Genomic DNA, 21936 nt, shown 5'->3' with positions numbered 1-21936 from the left:
CATATATGGTTCCAAACGACATTATATGACCCCGAGATGTATCCACTATAATTTCAACATTTTCAACATAGTGCCCTTTACCTTTAAAATATCTCAAAAAGCTTGGATATTAGTCTTCAATTTTGGAATTTTTTGACTTTTTTTCGTTCGGAAATAAAAATTGCCGAAATGTTTACCATGGTCCTTAATGCCCTCGCAGAGTCCAATTAGGTTGGTGGAACCATCCAATTTGCCTTTAAACGACCAATTTACCGGTTTACAACTTTCACGGATTTAATTCACTTAAGCATACTACGAACATTTATCACAACATATAAGGATCATATATGGTTCTAAACGGAATTATATGACCCCGAGATGTATCCCCTAAAATATCAAGATTTTTCAACGCTAGGCCCCGAAACCTCCAAAATTTTTAAAAAACGTGAATATTAGCCTTAAATTTTGGAATTTTTTGACTTTTTTTCGTTCGGAAATAAAAATTTCCTAAATGTTTACCTTAGTCCCTAATACCCTCTGGGAGTCAAATTGGGTGGATGGAACCATCCTATTTGTCTTTAAACGGCCAAATTACCGGTTTACAACTTGTAAGGATTTCATTAATTCAAGCCTACCACAAACATTTATGACAAAAAATAATGATCATATATGGTTCGAAACGACATTATATGACCCCGAGATGTATCCCATAAAATTTCAAGACTTTTCAATTCTAGGCCCCGAAACCTCTAAAATTTCTCAAAAAGCGTGTATATTAGCCTTTAATTTTGGAATATTTTTACTTTTTTTACATGAAAATAATAATTGCCGAAATTTTTACCATGTTCCCTAATATACTCTGGGAGTCCGATTGGGTGTGCGGAACCATCCAATTTGCCTTTAAACGACCAATTTACCGGTTTACAAAATTGCACTGATTTCATTAAATCAAGCCTACCACGAACATTTATGACAACATATAGTAATTATAAAAGGTTCCAAACGACATTACATGACCCCAATATGTATCCCGTAATATTTCAAGCCTTTTCGACACCGGGTCTCGAAACCTCAAAAATTTCTCAAAAAGCGTAGATCTTAGCCTTCAATTTTTGAATTTTTTAATTTTATTCACCTGAAAATTAAAATTGCCGAAATATTTACCATGGTCCCTAATATCCTGCGAGAGTCCAATTGGGTGGGTGAAACCATCCAATTTGCCTTTAAACGCCAATTTACCGGTTTACAATTTGCACCGATTTCATTAACTCAAGCCTACCACGAACATCTATGTCAACATATATAATCATATGTGGTTCCAAAAGGCATTGTACGACCCCCAGTTGCATTCCTTAAATTCTCAAGACTTTGCGACACCGGGCCTTCAAACCTTCAAAATTTTTCAAAAAGCGTGGACATTAGCCTTCAAGTTCGGAAAATTTTGACTTTTTTTCAGTTCGAAAATAAAAATTTCCGAAATGTTTACAAGGTCCTTAATACCATCCGGTAGTCTAATTGGGTAGGCGGAACCATCCAATTTGCCTTTAAACGGCCAATTTATCGGTTTAAAACTTGCACCGATTTCATTAACTTAAGCCGACCACGAACATTTATGACAACAAATAATGATTATAATGGTTTCAAACGGCATTATATGACCCCGAGATGTATTCCCTAGAATTTCAAGACTTTTCGACACCGGGCCCCGAATTCTCCAACATTTCTCAAAATGCGTTGATATTAGCCTTCAATTTTGAAATTTATGACTTAATTTCGCCCCGAAATAAAAGTAGCCGAAATGTTAATCATGATCCCTAATACCGTCCGGGAGTCCCACTGGGTGGATGGAACCGTCCAATTTTTCTTTAAACGACCAATTTACCGATTCACAACTTGCAACGATTTTATTAACTCAAGCATACCACGAACATTTATAACAACAAATAATGATCATATATGGTTCCAAAAGGCATTATATGACCCCGAGATATGTCCCCTATAATTTCAATACTTTCGACACTGGGCCTGAAACCTTAAAAAATTCTCAAAAAGCGTGGATATAAGTCTTCAACTTTGGAATTTTTGACTTTTTTTTCCCGGAAATAAAAATTTCCGAAATATTTACCATGTTTCCTTATACCCTCTCGGAGTCCAATTAGGTTGGTGGAACCATCCAATTTGCCTTTAAACGGCCAATTTACCGATTTACAACTTGCTCGGATTTAATAAACTTTAGTATACTATGAACATTTAGGACAACATATAAGGATCATATATGGTTCTAAACGGCATTATATGACCCCGAGAAGGATCCACTAAAATATCAAGATTTTTCTACACTGGTTCCTGTAATAACCTCTAAATTTTTTTCAAAAAACGTGGATATTAACCTTCAATTTTGGAATTTTTTGACTTTTTTTCGCCGGGATATTAAATTTTCCGAAATGTTTACCATGGTCCCTAATACTTTCTGGGATTCCAATTGGGTGGGTGGAACCATCCTTTTTTGCTTTTAAACGGCCAATTTACTGGTTTATAACTTTGACGGATTTCATTAATTCAAGCCTACCACGAACATTTATGACAACAAATAATGATAATATATGGTTCCAAACGGCATTATATGACCCTGAGATGTATCCCATATAATTTCAAGTCTTTTCGACACCAGGCCCCAAAACCTCCAAATTTTCTCAAAAAGCGTGGGTATTAGCCTTTAATTTTGGAATTTTTTTGACTTTTTTTGCCCGAAAATGAAAATTGTCGAAATGTTTACCATGGTCTTTAATACATTCCGGGAGTCCAATTGAGTGTGTGGAACCATCCAATTTTCTTTTAAACGGTCAATTGACCGGTTTACAACTTGCACCGATTTACCGGTTTACAACGGCCAATTTAATTAATTTGCACCGAACCCAACTTGAACTGAAATTGACCTTAAGCCGTTTTAACCCGTCATAATTCGAAGTTAACCTGACTTGTTACTAACATGACCTGAATTCAACCTGACCCGTTCCCAACCCGACCCTATTTTAACCCAACCTCCTAACATGACCTGAATTCAACCTGACCCGTTCCTAACCCGACCCTAATTTAACCCAACCTTTTACAAACCCGACCCATAATCAACCCGACTTGTTATTGACCTGACCCAAATTCAACCCGATTTATTATTGACCCGACCTGAATTTTACCAGACCTATTACTTACCCGACCCAAAAATTCAACCCGATCTGTTACTAACTCGACTACTCGAAATTAACACGGTTTGTTATTGACCTAACCTAAATTCAACCCAAATTGTTCTTGACCCAATTTCAAATCACCTTAAATGCAATTTAGACCATCTTATTATATTTGATCAAAAATTTTTGTCTAGGTAGACCAAGTCGGTCTACGCTAGCAAAAGAAAGGAGCATCATCCTCAAATTTTAGAGTTAAATATAGTATATATTTGTTGTATGGTCAAAGGAGTTAATTATCTTCCTAAATTATAGACTATAATTCCCTAGTATATTGTCATATATATTATAGTCAAAGGAAATAATTAGCTTGATAAAAATGATAATTATCTATTTATAGTTAGTTGAACCCGAATATGACCTGACTTGGAAATGACCCGACCTGATTATAACCTGCAAATTATTGACTTGAACATAACCCGACTTGAATCCGAGAATGATCCGACTTGGAAATGACCAAACCTGATTATAACCCGCAAATTATTGACTTAAACCCGAGAATGACCCGACTTGAAAATGACCCGACTTGAAAATGACCCGGCCTAATTATAATATGCAAACTATTGACTTAAACCGAACCCGACTCAAACCCGAGAATGACCCGACCTGATTCTAACCCGCAAATTATTGACTTGAATCGGACCCGACTCGAACCTGAGAATAACCTAACCCGTTTTACCCCGTGAAAACCCAAATTAAACCCGACCTATTGTTCACCAGACCTGTTATTAACTCGACCTAAACCCGACCCAAACTCGATAAGAAATATGACCTGACGTGACCCGACTAAAGTATGACCCAACCCAAATCCGACCCGCATAGGTTATGGAATTAATTCGAATTGACCTGTCCCGAGTTGACCCGACCCACTTTTACCCGACCCATTTACCGGAATTGACAGCTCTAACATCAACCATTCTAGTAGAGTACATAAAAGTTAGCGGTATTTTAGCCTCCCTTGGAGGGATGACAATTTTAAATTATTAATGTGGTGGTCTCTTTGTTATTAATTTTTTATGATTATGTAAATCAATCATAGAAACTGAAAGTTGATTTTTTAAGGAAAATATTTAAAAAAAAAACCAAGAAATTATTTGAGTAGTTGAAGACAAATAATATAATACATATGTTTTCAGTCTCTCATCTCAATTAATTAACAAGATTTACATATGCTTAGCTACTTCCACCATCAATAATCATAAACAATTCCGCACTCAAGAGAAATGAGAAGTTTATTTTGAGATCAAAGGAGTAATCAAGTTAGCTCATTCATGTTTTACACTTGTATTTCCTCCACATCAGTACACTAAGCTACAATATTTCCTTTTCATTTCTCTTAAGCAGCAATGCCTTCATTCAGTCTACTAGAGGCACAAGAGATTCCGCCCATGACTCCGCATAAAATCCTAGGGGTTCACACGGCAACCCCTCGATTTTAACCTCACGAATCGCTTGAGACTCTAGATCATAGCAATTGATCTTATCTACTTCTTTCTTAGTAGTACAACCTTGTATTTCCTTCATCCCACATATAGGCATGGGGCAAAGCATTACATCAAAGGATGAGGGTGTATTCTCGGGGCACACGAGTGAGTAACGAAACAACCAAGACCAAGACTTCTCTATACCATCTTTGTTCAATGTCCATACATCCAAAGAATCTGTTACTACATGTAAATGTCCTCTCAAAACAGCCAACCTCGAGGCTTCTTGACCAATTTCTTCAGGAAGTCTCATCTCTTCATACTTTCGAGTATTAAGATCAAAACTCCTCATCATTTTTTCACCCGTCCAATGCAAAGAGTTGTCCACAATGACACATCTTGAATGACAGAGATTGAATTTCCAAGGAGGTTTTTGAATGATCTCCCATGAATTCGCTTTCATGCTATAAAGTTGAGTTTTCACTTTTCTCTTGTCAATGTTGTCTCGAGTATACTCATACTCGATAAAACTAATAACCTTATAATCATCACCAATGCTATCATACCCAAACATATTACGTCGTCGTACTAATTGATAGCCACGAAATTTGCATCTCTTCTTCTGTTTTGGTAATTGCTTAAAGGTTCGAGTTGCAGGATTATAAACAACATAATAACACAAACCTTCAAAGCACACCAAGCCATTGCACGAACCGACTAGATTATATCCATCCTCGAAATCATCCTCCTCTTTTTTATTCGTGTTCACGGGGAACCAAAGTTGAGTGGCAGGGCGTTCGGGGTGATGGAAATCGAAAGAATGTAGCGAACCACGACTTAAGAGAATGACAGTACCATTAGAGTTTGATTTGGAAAAGTGGATATTAACGAAATCTTTGCTATCGATTAGTTCTCTCCATGATTTCGAAACACACCTAAAACGTAGAAGAGACTTTACGGGTAGAATTGACAAGATTTCCGTGATCATCTCCGTTGGAAGATGAACACACTTCCTAATACAACGATCCATATACATCTATGGATTTACAACAAACAAACATTCAATTAGCACGTAAAATATGAGGTCTAAAATATATACATTCAATTCAATAGTTATAATGCAAAAAAATGTTATAATGCAAAACTCCGCAATCACCTATGGAATTAAACAAGATATATAATCTTTGATTGGTATTCAAAAACAATATGTATTAGGAATAATACGAGAAATACCTTGCTTGATTTTTTTATGCTTTCTTGATTTTTTATGCTTCTTATGCGCCATTGTAACAAGCCGGCAACAATGAATATAAACCTAATAATCCCAATAATGTTAATTCTAAAGTATATATATATATATATATATATATATATATATATATATATATATATATATATATATATATATATATATATATATGTATATATATATTTCTTCAAAAAAAAAAAAAAAAAAAAAAAAGTATATATGTATATATAAACTCTAATGTAAAAAATCGAAATTCAAATGGGCTTGGAATTCAAATCCGATCCTAAATGAATTTCCACAAAATCCTATTTGATTAAGAATCGGATTAGGTATTTTGACCCAATGTAGATACAACTTAATTTTTTTTTCAATTTATAAGATTTTTTATTTTATTTTTTATATTTATTTTTTACGAAACAATTTATAAGATTAATCATATTACTCCGTATTAAAACTTATCCCATGACTTAATTACATTTATAATCCCAGTATACACAAGACTTATCTCAATGGTTATTTGGTACTAGAGCATACCCGTGCTTTGGACAAGATACATTATATGCGAAAGAAATCTATTTAAAGTGAAATGTTGGTGGTTATTGCTTATTGGTATTCCTTGAAAAAAAAATTACAAAAAATAAAATAAAAAAATAGTGGAATGGGTAGGGTAGTTATGGGTGTTTTAAAATAAAATTTAAAAAAAAAAAGTGTGATCAATAGAATTTTAGGATTGGGGATTTGGGTGATTGTGGTGAATTGACTCTACAATTATAATATAGATAGATACATATATAAGACTTTTCCTTTGTAGTCTGTATTAACCATTACGAATCCAAACATTGACTCATAACTTACAGAAACAATAGAAAAGTGCAACAATATGAACATCAACATAATTACAATATGTTTGTTAATTTATTCATATTTGTTTATTTTATAAAAATCCAAACAGCCACGATCCAAATTCATATTTTGAATTGTTTAGCTAAGCATTCTAGGATCATTATCACAGACAAGATTTTTTCGATACAAAACACGATCCTCCCTAACCCTAAGGTGCACGATCAGCCCTTGTCAACTGATACACAAGGATGAAGTAAACTACATATCAAGCAGCAATAAGAGTTCAAGTTTCAGCTTTTCCAATCTTCCCTCGCTCTAGTTCATCAATCATCTGACAAGGGTACAAGAGATTCCACCCATGGGAGTATAACAGGAGATTGAGGTGGTAAACCTGGGATTTGAATCTTCGTAGCTTCTTTTGATTTTAAATCGCAGCAAATGAAGTTTTGTTCATCTCCCATCAGTGCTACTAGAATTTTGCTCCCATCCTTCGAGCAAGCAACACTGAGGCCCAAATGCATTCTACAGAAGTTAATATATAAACTGTTCCACTGCACAGAAGGACAACGAAATACTCGAGTCCAAGAATCTTGCACACCATACTCCTTTAGTACCCATATATCTAAATAAAATGTTACTACACACAACTGTCCTCTCAAAAGACAATGTAGGTTTATAACCCGGACTAATTTTTCCAGGAAGAGGTATCTCATAATAACTTTGGGTGAAAAAATGGAAACATTTTACCTCTTTAAAATCACAACTCATCCAATGCAAGGAGTTGTTAGCCACAATACCAGGGGATGATATAACACTCTCCCAAGTCCAAGGGGGGTTCTGAATGCTTTCCCATACATTAGTTTTGTAACTGTAGAGAAAAGTTTCCCACTCAGGCATACCAGCATAAGACACTCGCAATCTTGCACACCTTAAAATCTTATAATCATCGGAAATGCAATCATAACCAAATCCTAGTGGAGTACGATAATCCCTGTACATATTTGTCAACGTGATTTTTGGCAAGCTTTTGCAGGCTCGGGTGGCAGGGTTGAGAAGAGTAACCTCATCAGCTTGACATGAGAAGCATAGTAAGCCGTTGCATGATCCAACTAATATTCGAAATTGATCATCGTTATCCGGGTAGTATAGTTTGGTGGCATGACATGGGGAATCACTAAAGTCGAAAGTATGGATACAAATATATGCAGAAACGATTAGAGTGCCTCCTCGTGCTTGGAGGGATCGGCTTAGATGAAGTTTGACAAAGTCTGGACTGTTGATTACATTGTAAAATGACTTGGAAACACACTTGAAACGCAACAAAGGTTTAATGGGCAGACATGAGAGTATCTCAGTAACTAGTTCCAAAGGAAGATTGTTAATCTTCTCTAAATTCTTCATATCCATTTCAATATGGCTGCAAAACAAGGATCGAGCTTATTCAAATCCATCTAAAAACAAAAAATAAAATAAATTAAATTATATACAAAGATAACCTTGAGAGAATCTCAGGGGGTTGCTCTGAAGGATGCAAAGAAGGATCATCAGCCGTTGCCACTTGCTCATCCATTCTTATAACAAAGATTGCAATTCAAATATATTTTTTACTGTAATCCATGATGAAAAAGCATCAATAACTTATTTATGAAATACAGAACAATAACCTACTCAAAAGCATAATACTCTCATCCCTCTACAGCAGTAGTACATAACCACAAAATGATATAACATCATCTTTCAAGCTAATCCACCCCCTAAAAGCATTCTCACTAAAAACTTCTAAAGCAAATTGTTGCTTAGCAACTTAAGGCAATCTTAGTAAAATTTTCTCTAATTAATCAGCAAAAATTCACATGATTTTGACTTTAAAGATACTTCCAATTTTAAATTCTTACTTGAATACAAACCCCCTTACGTAAGTCATCACCTTTCATTAGTCCATCAAGCTCCAACAAAATAAACACCATGTGAAATTGTGAATAGCCAAGACTCTTATTTAAACATCCCTATTTAAGCTAGCAATTCTGCACCTTTGATCCACCCTCTCTCATAATTACATTATACACCCGAGTGTACCTTACACTTTGTTTGGATACAAAGAAATGGAAGGAAAAGAAGGGAAGAGAAAGAGAGGGGGACAAATTCACTTATTTCGGTAAAGGATTGAAGGAAGGAGAAGGAGAGGGAGAGATCCATTTTCCCTCTCTCGTTAACAAGCATAATCCCTCAAAAATTAGGGAGATTTGGAGGGGAAATGGAGCTCACCTCTACGGCTCTACCTCCCTTTCTTTTCCCTTCTCTTCCTCCTTTTTCCATCTCCCTCCTTTCCTTCTTTACTATCCAAACAAAGCATTTACAGTTATGTAATCCTTGGAGGGTTTGAATGAGCATAAAACAAAATTGCTTGTACCTAGAGCTAAGTCACTCAAGTGTATAATCAACACTATCAATTCCACTCAAAAGGGGCTCAAGAACTCACGTAGGCCCTATTAAATTTTAGTTTGATATAAAATATTTCCAACGAAAATTTAATTTTTGTGAAAAACATATTTTCAAGGAAGTCCACTGCAAATTAGTTTTCTTTTGTACAGTTCCATTACACTATATTTGGATAACAATAATGAAGAGAAACGGAGAGGAAGGAAAAAGAGGGAAGGGAAAGGGAGGTGAAGGGAGGGAGAAGGAGAAGGAGAAGGAAACCTTCCATTTTCCTTCCAAATCTCTCAAACAATTAAGGGATTTGATTTATTAAAAATGGAAGAAAAATGGATCTCTCCAATTCCCCCATCCGGCCATCCCCCTTCCCTCCTTACATTAGATATCCAATGATGCATCCCTCCATTTCTCTTCTCTTCCTTTCCCTCCATTTCTCTCCATCCAAACATAACGTAAAAGAAAAGTTATAAAGAAATGAAAAATAGGACTGAAAATGTGAGGATGGATGACAGGAAAGAGAAAGGCGAGAAGGTAAGTTTGGCTTCCCTAGTTTTGTAAAGAAAAATGCTTAACCATTGAAAATTGTTTTCCACCCCTTAACAAGCAAAGCAAAGAAAAAGAAAAAGAGGAGCCCCAGTTAATCTTCGAGATTAACATTCCAAAAAAATAGGAAAATCATTTTCAATAAAAAAAACATAATACCAGAACATCAAACCAAACGAGCCCTTAGAGAATTTGGGATTCTTCATCTTAATTAGACGAATTCATGGAATTTAGATTTCGTTCAGCAGAAGCTCAAATCTCAATTACTTTGCTTAATCAAAAGAATTAGAGTAGATTTTCACAGAAATTTATTTTTGGAAAATTGTAATCTAATAATCCCACCTTTAGTCGGTCTTCCATAAACAATCCCACCTTTTGAAATTTCAGAAACAATCCCACCTTTAACATGGATCTTCCATTAACGATCCTTTTGACCTATTACCGGTTAAACCGGTCAAACTTTTTTTATTTTTTTTAATTCATCTCCTCCCACCTCCCTCCCTGTTTACCACCTGAGCCACCCAAACCACTACCTCCTCAACTCCTCACTCCTTACCAACCACCAGTCACCCAGCACCAGGCACAACCCTCACAAAACCCCACCAGCAACCCCTTACCAGTTACCACCCACGCACTCCTCCACCTGCAACCCTCTTACACCCACGCACTCCTCCACCAGCAACCCCCTAATAACACCCACGCATTCCTCCACCAACCATGAATTCTTTCGCCGCGGCAAGTTCAATCCACCATCCCAACCATTTGAATCACTCGCATATAGGTGAAATTAATGTTAATCTATTATAACTCCCTTGAAAGAGAGGGTTCTGCTCCTTCGAAAGAAAAGTCGCCGCTCCGTCTCGAACGCAATTATCCGGCAATGGTCGACGATCTCACTGATAAGTGCTCGTATCTCTGTCTTGAGGACGATGAAAACGAATTGGTGGATCTTGGAGGAACAGAGGCGACAGGAACCAAAGGTAAAATTGCTTTGATGCTTGTTGGGAAACTTCTGACTAATAGACCTTTCAATTTCGAAGCTTTTAAGAGGACTATGCTGAAGGTTTGGGGTCTCTCGAATCTGATAATTAGAGCGATTGGACCAAATTTGTTTGCTTTCCAATGTTTCCATTGGAAGGATAAAGAGAAAATCCTTAATGGTAGACCATGGTGCTGGGAGAATAACCTATTACTTTTGAAAGAGATCTCTGGAGATGAACAACCAGAGAACGTTCAATTGAACCATTCTCCGTTTTGGATTATTGAAACAATCACTCGCCCATTAGGGTTGTCGGGGAAGAGATGATGCCTGAGTTGGGTTGCCGGGGAATTGAAGGAATGCGGCTGCTACAGTGATGTGGAGGGGCGATGATGACGCCTGAGTTTGGTTGCCGGGAAGGGATGCGGCAGTGGTTTTGTTTTTTTCTTTTTTTTTTTTTTATGGAAAAAATAGAATAAACCTATTAAACATCGACACGTGTCATAAAACCTAAGAAAACCGGTTACCAAAACGATTCAATCGGTCAGGGATCGTTAATGGAAGATCCATGTTAAAGGTGGGATTATTTCTGGAATTTCAAAAGGTGGGATTGTTTATGGAAGACCGACTAAAGGTGGGATTATTAGATTACATTTATCCTTTATTTTTTTGAACTAATTTCAATACGATTCAAACGAAATACAGAATAATCCAATTGAATTTACAAAATAATCATCAATATTAAAAATCAAGCAAATAAACAAGATCATAATCAAGCAGATACTGTAGCAGTTGAAATGTAAATCTGAAATAAGCAGACTTACCAAATTTAACGAATAATTGAAAAGCTGCGATCTTGAATCTCCAAATTCCGAACCCGTTCTTGCCCAAAATCTGAATTGTAGAACGTCGAACCCTAAATGCAATGGATTGATGGGTCATTGTTTGCACCGACCCAATGATCCATAAAAGACTTTGACTACTGACTACTGTAGAGTGTGTACTACTATAGTAAGACCACTATCAGCAGTGAGGAAAAAAAAAACCTCTCAATCTCTCTCTACCCACTTTCTCACTCCTCCCATACAATTTCTCTCATCAAATGTTTTTTTCACTACATCAATGAGGAGAAAAAAAAACCTCTCATCACTTTTTCCTCCACTATTTACTATACCCCACCATAATACACATCATCTTTTTATTTTATCTTTATTTTGAAATAATGTTTATACTACATATTTAATTTTCCAATACAATTAAAATATGTGAAAATAATTTATTTTTTAATTACATTTAAAAATAATTTAATAAAAATGTATAATTTAATAACAATTTATAAGTTTTATATTTACTTTTCAATTACGTTTAAAAATAATATAATAAAAATTTATAATTTTTATATTTATTTTTCAATTACGTTTCAATTATGACTTAATAAGATTGTTATTTATTTGTCAATTACGTTTTAATTATAATTAATAATTTTTTTTTATTTTTCAATTACGTTTTATTTATAATTTAACATTTGAATTAGTAGCACATTTTTTTTAATGAACACATTAAATAGTCACATGGGAACTTCAATAACGGTAATACAAACACATGGGATGTTAAATAACGATACAAGTACGAACTAGATAAAAGTGGTTCTACTAAAATAAAATACAAACACGAGTATTAAAACATAAATAACGATACGGTTACAAATAACAAACTAAAAAATTATTTATTCAACCGCATTATGACGAAAGTTCTGCCATATGTGCTCCACTAAATCTTGTTTCAGAGATGAATGAATTTCTCTATCACGAAGGGAAATCCTTCTCTCCAAATACGTGTTGAAATCAATGTTGGGTGGTCGCCCGACGTTGAATTCAAATGGCTCGTTGTTAAACACCGTGGCACTTGTGCTCGGGTCTGCCCGCCTCACCGTACGTTGTGGTCGATCTTCTTCGTAGTATCGTCTCAAAACATCTGCACGTGCGTAGTTGTGTCGTTCATCCTCGACGATCATGTTGTGCATTATTATACAGGCTTTCATAATATCACAGAGAATATCTTCGTCGTATGCAAGTGCTGGTTGTCGTAGTATAGCGAACCTAGCTTGTAAAACTCCGAAAGCCCGTTCGACGTCTTTCCGAACTGCTGCTTGTTGATCAGAAAACAACTTGTCTTTTCTAACATGAGGATGTGTTATACCCTGTATAAAAGTTGGCCATCTCGGGTAAATCCCATCGGCCAAGTAGTAGCCCAACTCATATTGATGTCCATTAACCGTAAAATTTATGGGTGGTGCATGACCTTGTAAAACATCATCAAATACCGGTGAACGGTAAAGGACATTCAAATCGTTACATGACCCAGGCATTCCAAAGAACGCATGCCAAATCCATAGATCCTGATCAGCAACAGCTTCAAGAATGAGAGTTGCACTCTTGCTACGACCAGCATATTGTGCCTTCCAAGCAGTAGGACAATTCTTCCACTCCCAATGCATGCAGTCTATACTACCAATCATCCCTGGAAAACCACGCAGATCATTTTGATGAAGGATTCTCCTTAAATCTTCATCTGTAGGTTTTCGTAGATATTCACTTTCAAATTGTGAAATAACCCCTTGACAGAAATGTTGCAATGCCTGCCTAGAGGTTGTTTGGCCGAGACGTAAATATTCATCCACAGCGTCTGCGGCTACGCCATACGCTAACATTCTTATTGCAGCGGTGCATTTCTGCAACGGTGATAAACCAAGCTTCCCATCTGCATTTCGACGTTGCTGGAAGAATTGATCCCCCTCAACCACTTTGCTCATAATGCGGCAGAACAATGACCGTTGCATACGGAATCTACGTCGGAATTGGTTGTCGTTATACACTGGATTATTCGCGAAATAATCGTTGTATAGTTGCACATGCCCTTTTTCTCTTTCCCTATCCCTTTTGGGCTCCGTTGATAGTTCAGTTTCATTATTTAGTGGAGGTTCTTGTGGTTGGTCTGGAGGAAGTAATCTATGAGGTAGGTGATTTGCTACATACTCATCAACTAAGCAATCAAATTCATGATTTTTGGAGAAATCATCAGAAGAGGAGCTTGAGGTGGAAGAAATGAAAGACATTTTTATTTTGGTTAGGTAGTTGGTGTGTTTGGGATTGTTTCCGTTTATAATAACACAGGTATATATAGAAAATGTGAAAGTCATTATTGGATGGTAGTGGTAAGTTTGCATGTGAGTTAAAGTGGAATTGAAATTGCATGTGACTCGAGGTGACAATTCAATGCATTATTTTAGCATGTGATTGTGCAGTGTTATTGATGTTTGAGCAGAGGTGACAATTCAGTGCATTACTTTAGCATGTGATTGTGCAGTGTTATTGATGTTTGAGCAGAGGTGACATGTGACGCGTGTCAGATTGTATCTTTATCAGATATCAGCTTTATCAATTTCAAATTACTAAGAAAACATGTGAATTAACTGAATATTAATAATAAATTTAACATTACATAAACATAAATTTAACATAAACTAAATAAACACTAGTACATTAAATTAACTGAATAAAACATAAAGTTAACATTAACTAAATAAAACATAAGCCAAATCTCCAAGTCACACGTGCCTTTTACCATATAGCATTGCACGTAATTCCTCCTTGTAGGCCTCTTCATCGGGAGTTAGATCAGTACCCTTTGACAGTAGATCTTGTAGCATTTCATAGTTCAGCCTTCTCTCTTGTATGTCAACTTGTTTTTGTTTCCTCCTCTCCCTTTCCATGTCAAAATCCAACTTCTTCAACCGTATTTGTGCCTCTGTTTCCCTACAGGCATTATTCTGCTTCATTTGCTCACCAATGGTTGAAGAATCAGAAGCCACTTCTTTTCCCTTATTACGCTTGGCCTTTGCCTTTTTAACACCATCGGGTCGAGGAAGACCTCCAGAACAGAAACCCGTGGATGGTGTATCACCTTCCTCTACGGTTCTACATCGCTTATCATTGCCACTACTATCATCTTCGACGGCATCACCTACAGCTAATCTTTCCTCTCTTGACAACGCCCACCTAAGTTTTGTCCTCCACTTTGGGTCATTTTTAACCATTTCCCAACCATGGTGACAATTAAAATTATGTTGAGTAGGCTTGGAGGAAGCATAGAATAACTTACTGGCGTTATTAATTCGATCTTCTTCGTTGTAGCCACTTCCTGTAACCCTTCCTGCTTCGTCATAGCAGCTACTCCATTGTATTAAATCAGCTGCCATCCTTCTCCAACGACTTTCCAAACTCCTCAAAGGTCTTGGTGGTAGAATGTGAGGTTTCTCAGCCTGCGCTTCATCATATGCCGCTGAAATTTTTCTCCAAAGCACAGATGCTTTTTGGTTTGTACCAACAATTGCATCTTCACTGAATTGCAGATACAAACCAATAAGAGTTTCATCCTCCGCAACAGACCACATTCGACTCCCTTTTGTAAGTGGTTGGTTTTGATTGACAGACACTCTTGGAGGAGGTGGAGGGTATTGTGGAGTATCTGGAACACTTTCTTCCATTTCATCTTCATATTGAGAATTTCTCCCTTGATAAACAGGAGGTGAATGTGGTGGTGGAAATTGAGGAGGTGTTTGTTGTGGTGGAAATTGAGGAGGTGTTTGTTGCGGTGGATATTGAGTAGCTATTCGTTGAAGGAAGGTTTGAAATCGAGGGTTAGTGACAAAATCATCACCCAAATCAGAAAAATAATTAGAAAAATCTGGTTTGTTAGGATCCATTAGCAAAATAATAATAATAATAATAATAATGATAATAATAATAATAATGATAATAATAATAATAATAATAATAATAATAACAATAATAATAATAATAATAATAATAACAACAACAACAATAATAATACTACTACTTTTTTTTGACAATATAATAATACGATTTTTTTCAAGGATTAATAAATTTAACAGAAATAATAATAAAGAAATTATTAATAATAATAATAATAATTATAAGAATACCAATAAAACTACTACTTTTTTTAAATTAACACTACTACTACTACTACTACTAGTAATAATAATAATTATTATAATAATAATAAAAATAATAATAATAATAATAATAATACTAAATAATAACTGAGGTTTTTTTTTTTTACGAATAATAATAATAATAAAAATGATGAAAATAACTCAAAGAAATTGGGAAAAGAAGGAAATTTGTAGTATTTATAGGTTTTTTGAAAGTATATCAAAATATATCAAAATGCATGTCTATTTATAGAGAAAAAAAAAAATCTATCCGTTGGTGAATTTTGTTTTTTTTTTTTATAATTACAACGGTTATATTTACCTTACAAAAATATAACCGTTGTAATAAAAGCAAAAAAATCTGATTGGTTGGAAGGATAAAGCCTGACGCGTGTCGCATCCCCATTGGCTGGGTCTGACGCGCGTCAGGCCAGCTGCCCCCTAATTTTTTTTCCCTTTTTGCCCCTCAAAACGGCGTCGTTTCGCCCTTCTTTAAGGCAAAACGACGTCGTTTTGCAAGCCAGAAGGGAAAAAAAAGGGAAAGACGCGTGTACGAGTGGGGCCCACTTGTTACTGTCCACGAGTATTTCCCCTCAACTCTTGTGCGTTTTCCATTGCTCTCAACGGTGAGGGTTTTTTCCCTCACTAACGTAATGCTCGGGTATTTTTTTTACACCCTTATTTTTACTCGTGAGGGCTTTTCTCCTCACTGCTGGGAGTGCTCTAATGGGCTAATGGCTATGAGCCTATGATAGCCTCCATGTTATTTCTATGTATGAAATTATGGTTATTGTAGTACTCCCTCCGTCCTTAAATTACATTCCTCTATCTAGCATTTATTCATCACATAATTGAGAGAAAGAAGAATGTAATTTAGGGACGGAGAGAGTAATGGTTATGCTAGAGGAATGTAATTTAGGGACGGAGGGAGTAATGGTTATGCTACAATTTGTTGTTCTGCTAATTAAATTAGTAAATGGGCCAATTTGGTTAAACTACTTTGTTATTCTCTCTCCTCATATGCAATTTTACTCGGATATCAATAACTTCAACGTACGGTGTTAAATTTGAATAAAAAATACAACAACGGAATCCAGTCAACATTCCACTACTTTTACAAACTCAGTTCAGAAAAAGTTCCAATTATTTACGAGATATCAATGGGGACCGACTCTACTTGACTTAAGCCTTGTCTCTTCGGCTTATTTTCTGTTCAGTTCTTTTTAACTCCGCTCCAATAAGTTTAATTCACTCTTAATTTCCTTCTTTCATAAGATATTCACTTCTGTGTAAAAAAAAAAATATTCAGTTCAGTTCAACTCCAACATGTTCACTTCAGTTCAGATCCAATAAGTTCAATTCAATCAATCGGAATAAGTCTTTAAGCCTTTTTAATTACACATATTTTTTGTTTATTTGGTTTGAACTTATTTTTTATGTTTCGATTGTCTGATTCGACGGAAAAAAAATGTCTTGCAATAATGTGTATTTTATTTTTATGAAACAAAATATAATTTTTTTTTATAATGTGTAATTTATTGATGGGATATAATTTTTATTTTTATTATTCAAAACTAAAAGTATATAATGATTATAAAACATAAAACAATAAAGTAAATAGACATTCTATTATTTAAGTCCTCCACTTAAAAATAAACGTCTGAAATTAACTTTTGCACTATTTATTACTCCATCCGTTTTTAAATACTTGCTCCATTTCTATTTTTTGCACTATTCATATGTCCTACTTTGACTAATGTTTGTGATTTATACATAAGAAAAAATATAGTCGTGTTGGTACTTGTTGGAATCATCTCAATGAATAGATTATTAATTTTCAATTGTTACTTGTTGGAATCATCTCAATGAATAGATTATTAATTTTCAATTGTTAGAATTTATACTGATTGATAATTAAAGATATTAGTAATCAAATATTAACATTGGCATACGTGTCCAAGAGAAATGGAGCAAGTATTTAAAAACGGAGGGAGTACTTGTGTAAAATACACTTGCACGGTTATACCACTATAAGATCGTAAATTATCAATATAGTCGGTGGAATCTTATTAGATTTTTTTCATTACTAATTTTATTAACGAAGTAACCCCTATAATTCTTAAAAAAAAAAAAAAAAAAAAAAAAAAAAAAAAAAAAAAAAAGAGGAAGTAACCCCTATAATGCCTAGCCACACAATGTGGCCTAACACATAAAAATTTGTGATAAAAATAACTTAATTTCATCCATCTTCAAAAAAAAATTAATTCATTATAAATAATTTTAATTTATTAAAAATAAGGTGAACAAAACATAGCCCGGTTCACTTCACGTTAAAATAATTGGGTTGACTTAACATAGGTTGTACTCTATGGTCTGTACTTTATATTACTGAACTGATTGAACTTGCATTTATCAACAAGTCAGGGAACCAAATAACTAAACAAACAAGCCATAAGATAATGTCACTAATGCAGCAGCGAATAGTTAAGCATTCCAGGATAAATACAGACCAGACTTCTGAAAGACCAACTTAGGCACAATACTCGAATCTCCCTAATGTACATCAGCAGCCAAGCAACAATAAGAGTTTAAGTTTTCATGAGATACCAGCAATAACCATTTATCAGCAATAAATTTTCCGATCTTCCCTTTAGTTCATCACAACACCTGACAAGGGTACAAGAGATTCCACCCAAGGGTGTATAGCAGAAAATTGGGGTGGTAAACCAGGGATTTGAATCATCCTAGCTTCGTTCGATTTTAAATCGCAGCAAATGAAGTTTTTCTTATTTTCCATCAGTGCTAGTAGGATTTTGCTCCCATCCTTTGAGCAAGCAGCACTCATGAGGCCCAACTTCCATATACACAAGGTATTATACAAACTGTTCCAATGCTCTGAAGGACAACGAAACAGTCGAGTCCAAGAATCTTGCACACCATACTCCTTTAGTACCCATATATCTAAATAAAATGTTACTACACACAACTGTCCTCTCAAAAGACACAATGTAGGTTTATAACCAGGACTAATTTTCCCAGGAAGAGGTATCTCATAATAACTTTGGGTGAAAAGATGGAAACATTTTACCTCTTTAAAATCACAACTCATCCAATGCAAGGAGTTGTTAGCCACAATACCAGGGGATGATATAACACTCTCCCAAGTCCAAGGGGGGTTCTGAATACTTTCCCATGCATTAGTTCTCAAACTGTAGAGAAGAGTTTCCCACTTTGGCGATGCTGCTAATCCAGAATCAGGCATATTGCGAAAATCTGTCAAGTCAGCTGTAAAAGTATCTGGCTCCCGGAATCTTACATACCTTAAAACTTTATAATCATCAGAAATGCATTCATAACCAAATCCTACTGTACACAATTCCATGAACATATTTGTCAACGTGACTTTTGGCAACTGCTTACAGGCTCGGGTGGCAGGATTGAGAAGAGCAACCTCATTAGCTTGACATGAGAAGCATAGTAAGCCGTTGCATGAGCCAGCTAACTTTCGAAGATAATCAAAGTTACCCGGGCAGTAAAGTTCAGTGGCATTACAGGGGGAATCATTAAATTCGAAAGTGTGGATACCAGTATTTCCAAAGACGATTAGGGTCCCTTCCGAGTGTGCTTGAAGGGATCGGCTTAGATGAAGTTGGACAACATATGGACTGTTGATTACATTGTACAATGAATTGGAAACACACTTGAAAACCAACAAATGTTTAACAGGCAGCCATGAGAGTATCTCCTTAAGTAGTTCCAAAGGAAGATCCTCCATCCTATCTAATAAGTTCATCATATCCATTTCAATATAACTGCAATACAAGGTTTGAGGTTATTGTAATCCATGTAGCAAGATTGCAATACAAATACACTTCGTATTCGTTTACCATAATCAACAACTACAAAAAAAAACCAATAACTTAACCATGTCATTAAAAAAAAAAAAACCCTAATTAATAACCTAGCTTTTCAATCCTCTACTAGTATTTAACCACAAAGTGATATAGCATCATTTTTCAAGGCTTCAAGCTAATCCACCCCCTAAATGCATTCTTACTAAATACTTCTAAAGTAAATATTTACTTAGTAAATTTAATCTGCAATCTTAGTAAATTATTCTCTAAATAATCTGCAAGAATCACATTGACTTTAGATGTACTTCCTCGAATTCAAATCCTCTTACTCGAATTCAAATCCTCTTTAGTAAGTCATTACCTTTCATTAGTCCATCAAGCACTAACAAAATAAAACCACATGAAATTGTAAATAGCCCTGTTTAAATAAAACTAGGAATCCTGCACTTTTGATCCACCCTATAACCTCGCGATAACATTATACACCCGAGTGTACCTTAGAGCTAAGTAATCCTTGGAAGGGGTTTGAATGAGCATAAAACAGACTTGGTTGTACCTACAGCTAAGTACACCCGAGTGTATAATCGACACTCAATTCTACTCAAAAGGGGCTATCAGAGTTCGTCAAGCAGATGCTCTAAGTCTGAATTATGTGTTTAATCATAAGAATTAGAGTAGTTTGTCAAAGAAACTTAATCTCTTGAACTAATTTCATTATAATTCAAAGAAAAATACAAAATCATATAATTGAATTTACAATATTATCATCAAACATTCAAAAGAAAGCAAATAAATGAGATCAAAATCAAGCAGATAAAGCAGCAGTAAAAATTGGAGTATAACTCAATTAAACTGACTTACCAAAATTGAAAAAGCTGCGATCTTGAATCTCCAAAATCCGAACCCTAGACGGAAAGTTCAGTTAAACAGCAAACTCATGAGTCGTCGTGAGTCGTGACCTTGTAAATTTTGACCGACGTGAACTTGGAAATACTTAATGCGTGACCAACCAACCAAGGTGTATAAATGTACAATCTCGTACTCCAAGGACTATTTCATTTTTATCCAAAACCTCGATCTATTCGAAATTTGAAATTTTATTTTTGCAATAGGTGAAATCCATTCAAACTACTGTGTACATTTCCACAAAAAAGAAAAAAAAAAAAAAAAACTCCGTCTCCAAAACTTTGACCCTTTTGACTTAATTTTAGTCCCAAAATATCGACCCATTTGCATTAAAATACCGACCAATTTACAACAATATTTGTACAAAATTAGCTTCCTCATATAAAATTTTGTTTTTTCATACTTTCTCCGTTTCTATTTAATTCACACGTTCAATTTAAGCAAACATATTAAGGAGAGGAGATAGAGTGGGAGCGAATGATAAAGCAAGTGGGGTACACTTAAAAACGTATAAAACTCACCCAAAAAGGAAACATGTCAATTAAAAAAACTTCCTAAAAAAGAATACGTGTCAACTAATAAAAAACGGAGGTAAATATATGTTTAATACTTTATCTCTCTACTTCTTTACAAACTCCATGTAAATTTATGTTTCCAAACATGTTTTTATTTATTTATTTTTTATTTAAGTTTCTTAATAACCGCAAAATCAACCCAAAAGGGTCGAAGTTTTGGGGACGGAGGGAGATAAAACCAATTGAGTTAAATGAAGCATTTTGACTTATACGGAGTTTTAGGAATATAAATTAAATTTATTAAAAATAATACGAAGTAGGTAATACACTAATACTCCGTACTTTAATAGGCTATAAGTTTGAAGAGAGAAAAAAGAAAAGGGTTTTGTAGGGATCATTATTTAATAAAAAGGCAAAAGCTAACAAACGGCGTGTTGAATAAGCTAGCTCAAAGTAAAAAGATTGAATTAAAATAAACATTAATTACACCGATATACGCGTGGTTTTATCCTGATTTCCCAAATTTATACCATTTTAGGCAATATTATTCGTTAGGAAGATCCTAAATTAAATAATCTTAAATACTTACTGATAAAAGTGAAAACCAGATACTCCGTAAAAATTAACACTCATTTGCTTGGATTATTTTGGGCCGAATCTTATTGTAAAGCACATTATGCATATGTGGCAAGTGGGTGTTTCATAAGTATAGGATTGGAATGAATAAAACTCATAATTGATGTTTGTTTATAAAAAAAGGAAATTTTGTCGAAAATCACCCGCTAAAAACACTTTTTTTTGTCAAAAACCACCCACTTAAAAATTTGTTGCCCAACACCACCCAAATTTAAAATGTTGTTGTCAATGACCACTTGACTCAACATTCCGGCATTGACCATAAACCCTGTCGTTGACTTAGGCACGTGACTTACATGTGACTTTTAATGAC

General features: G+C 35.0%; 3 protein-coding genes across 3 annotated transcripts; all 3 read right to left on the bottom strand.

Moving 5' to 3' along the window:
* Window positions 1-12421: 12421 nt before the first annotated feature.
* Window positions 12422-13810, bottom strand: LOC110731136 (putative nuclease HARBI1). The gene has a single exon (XM_021910970.1). The coding sequence runs from the start codon at window positions 13808-13810 to the stop codon at window positions 12422-12424; it is 1389 nt and encodes a 462-aa protein (XP_021766662.1).
* A 492-nt stretch (window positions 13811-14302) lies between these two features.
* Window positions 14303-15460, bottom strand: LOC110731135 (glutathione S-transferase T3-like). Its single transcript, XM_021910968.1, has one exon. It carries the CDS (start codon window positions 15458-15460, stop codon window positions 14303-14305), a length of 1158 nt encoding a protein of 385 aa, XP_021766660.1.
* Window positions 15461-18050: 2590 nt separating this feature from the next.
* LOC110731246 (F-box protein CPR30-like) lies at window positions 18051-20840 on the bottom strand. The gene is made up of 2 exons (XM_021911089.1): window positions 20428-20840; window positions 18051-19524 (listed from the first exon to the last, which is right to left on the bottom strand). The coding sequence occupies exon 2, from the start codon at window positions 19512-19514 to the stop codon at window positions 18363-18365; it is 1152 nt and encodes a 383-aa protein (XP_021766781.1). The 5' UTR covers window positions 19515-19524; window positions 20428-20840; the 3' UTR covers window positions 18051-18362.
* Between the last annotated feature and the right edge of the window lie 1096 nt (window positions 20841-21936).

The sequence above is a fragment of the Chenopodium quinoa genome, unplaced genomic scaffold (genome assembly GCF_001683475.1).
Source record: "Chenopodium quinoa cultivar QQ74 unplaced genomic scaffold, ASM168347v1, whole genome shotgun sequence".
Taxonomy (NCBI): Eukaryota; Viridiplantae; Streptophyta; class Magnoliopsida; order Caryophyllales; family Amaranthaceae; genus Chenopodium; species Chenopodium quinoa.
The sequence above is the reverse complement of the archived record's forward strand: the minus strand, read 5'-3'. Positions and strand labels throughout refer to the sequence as shown.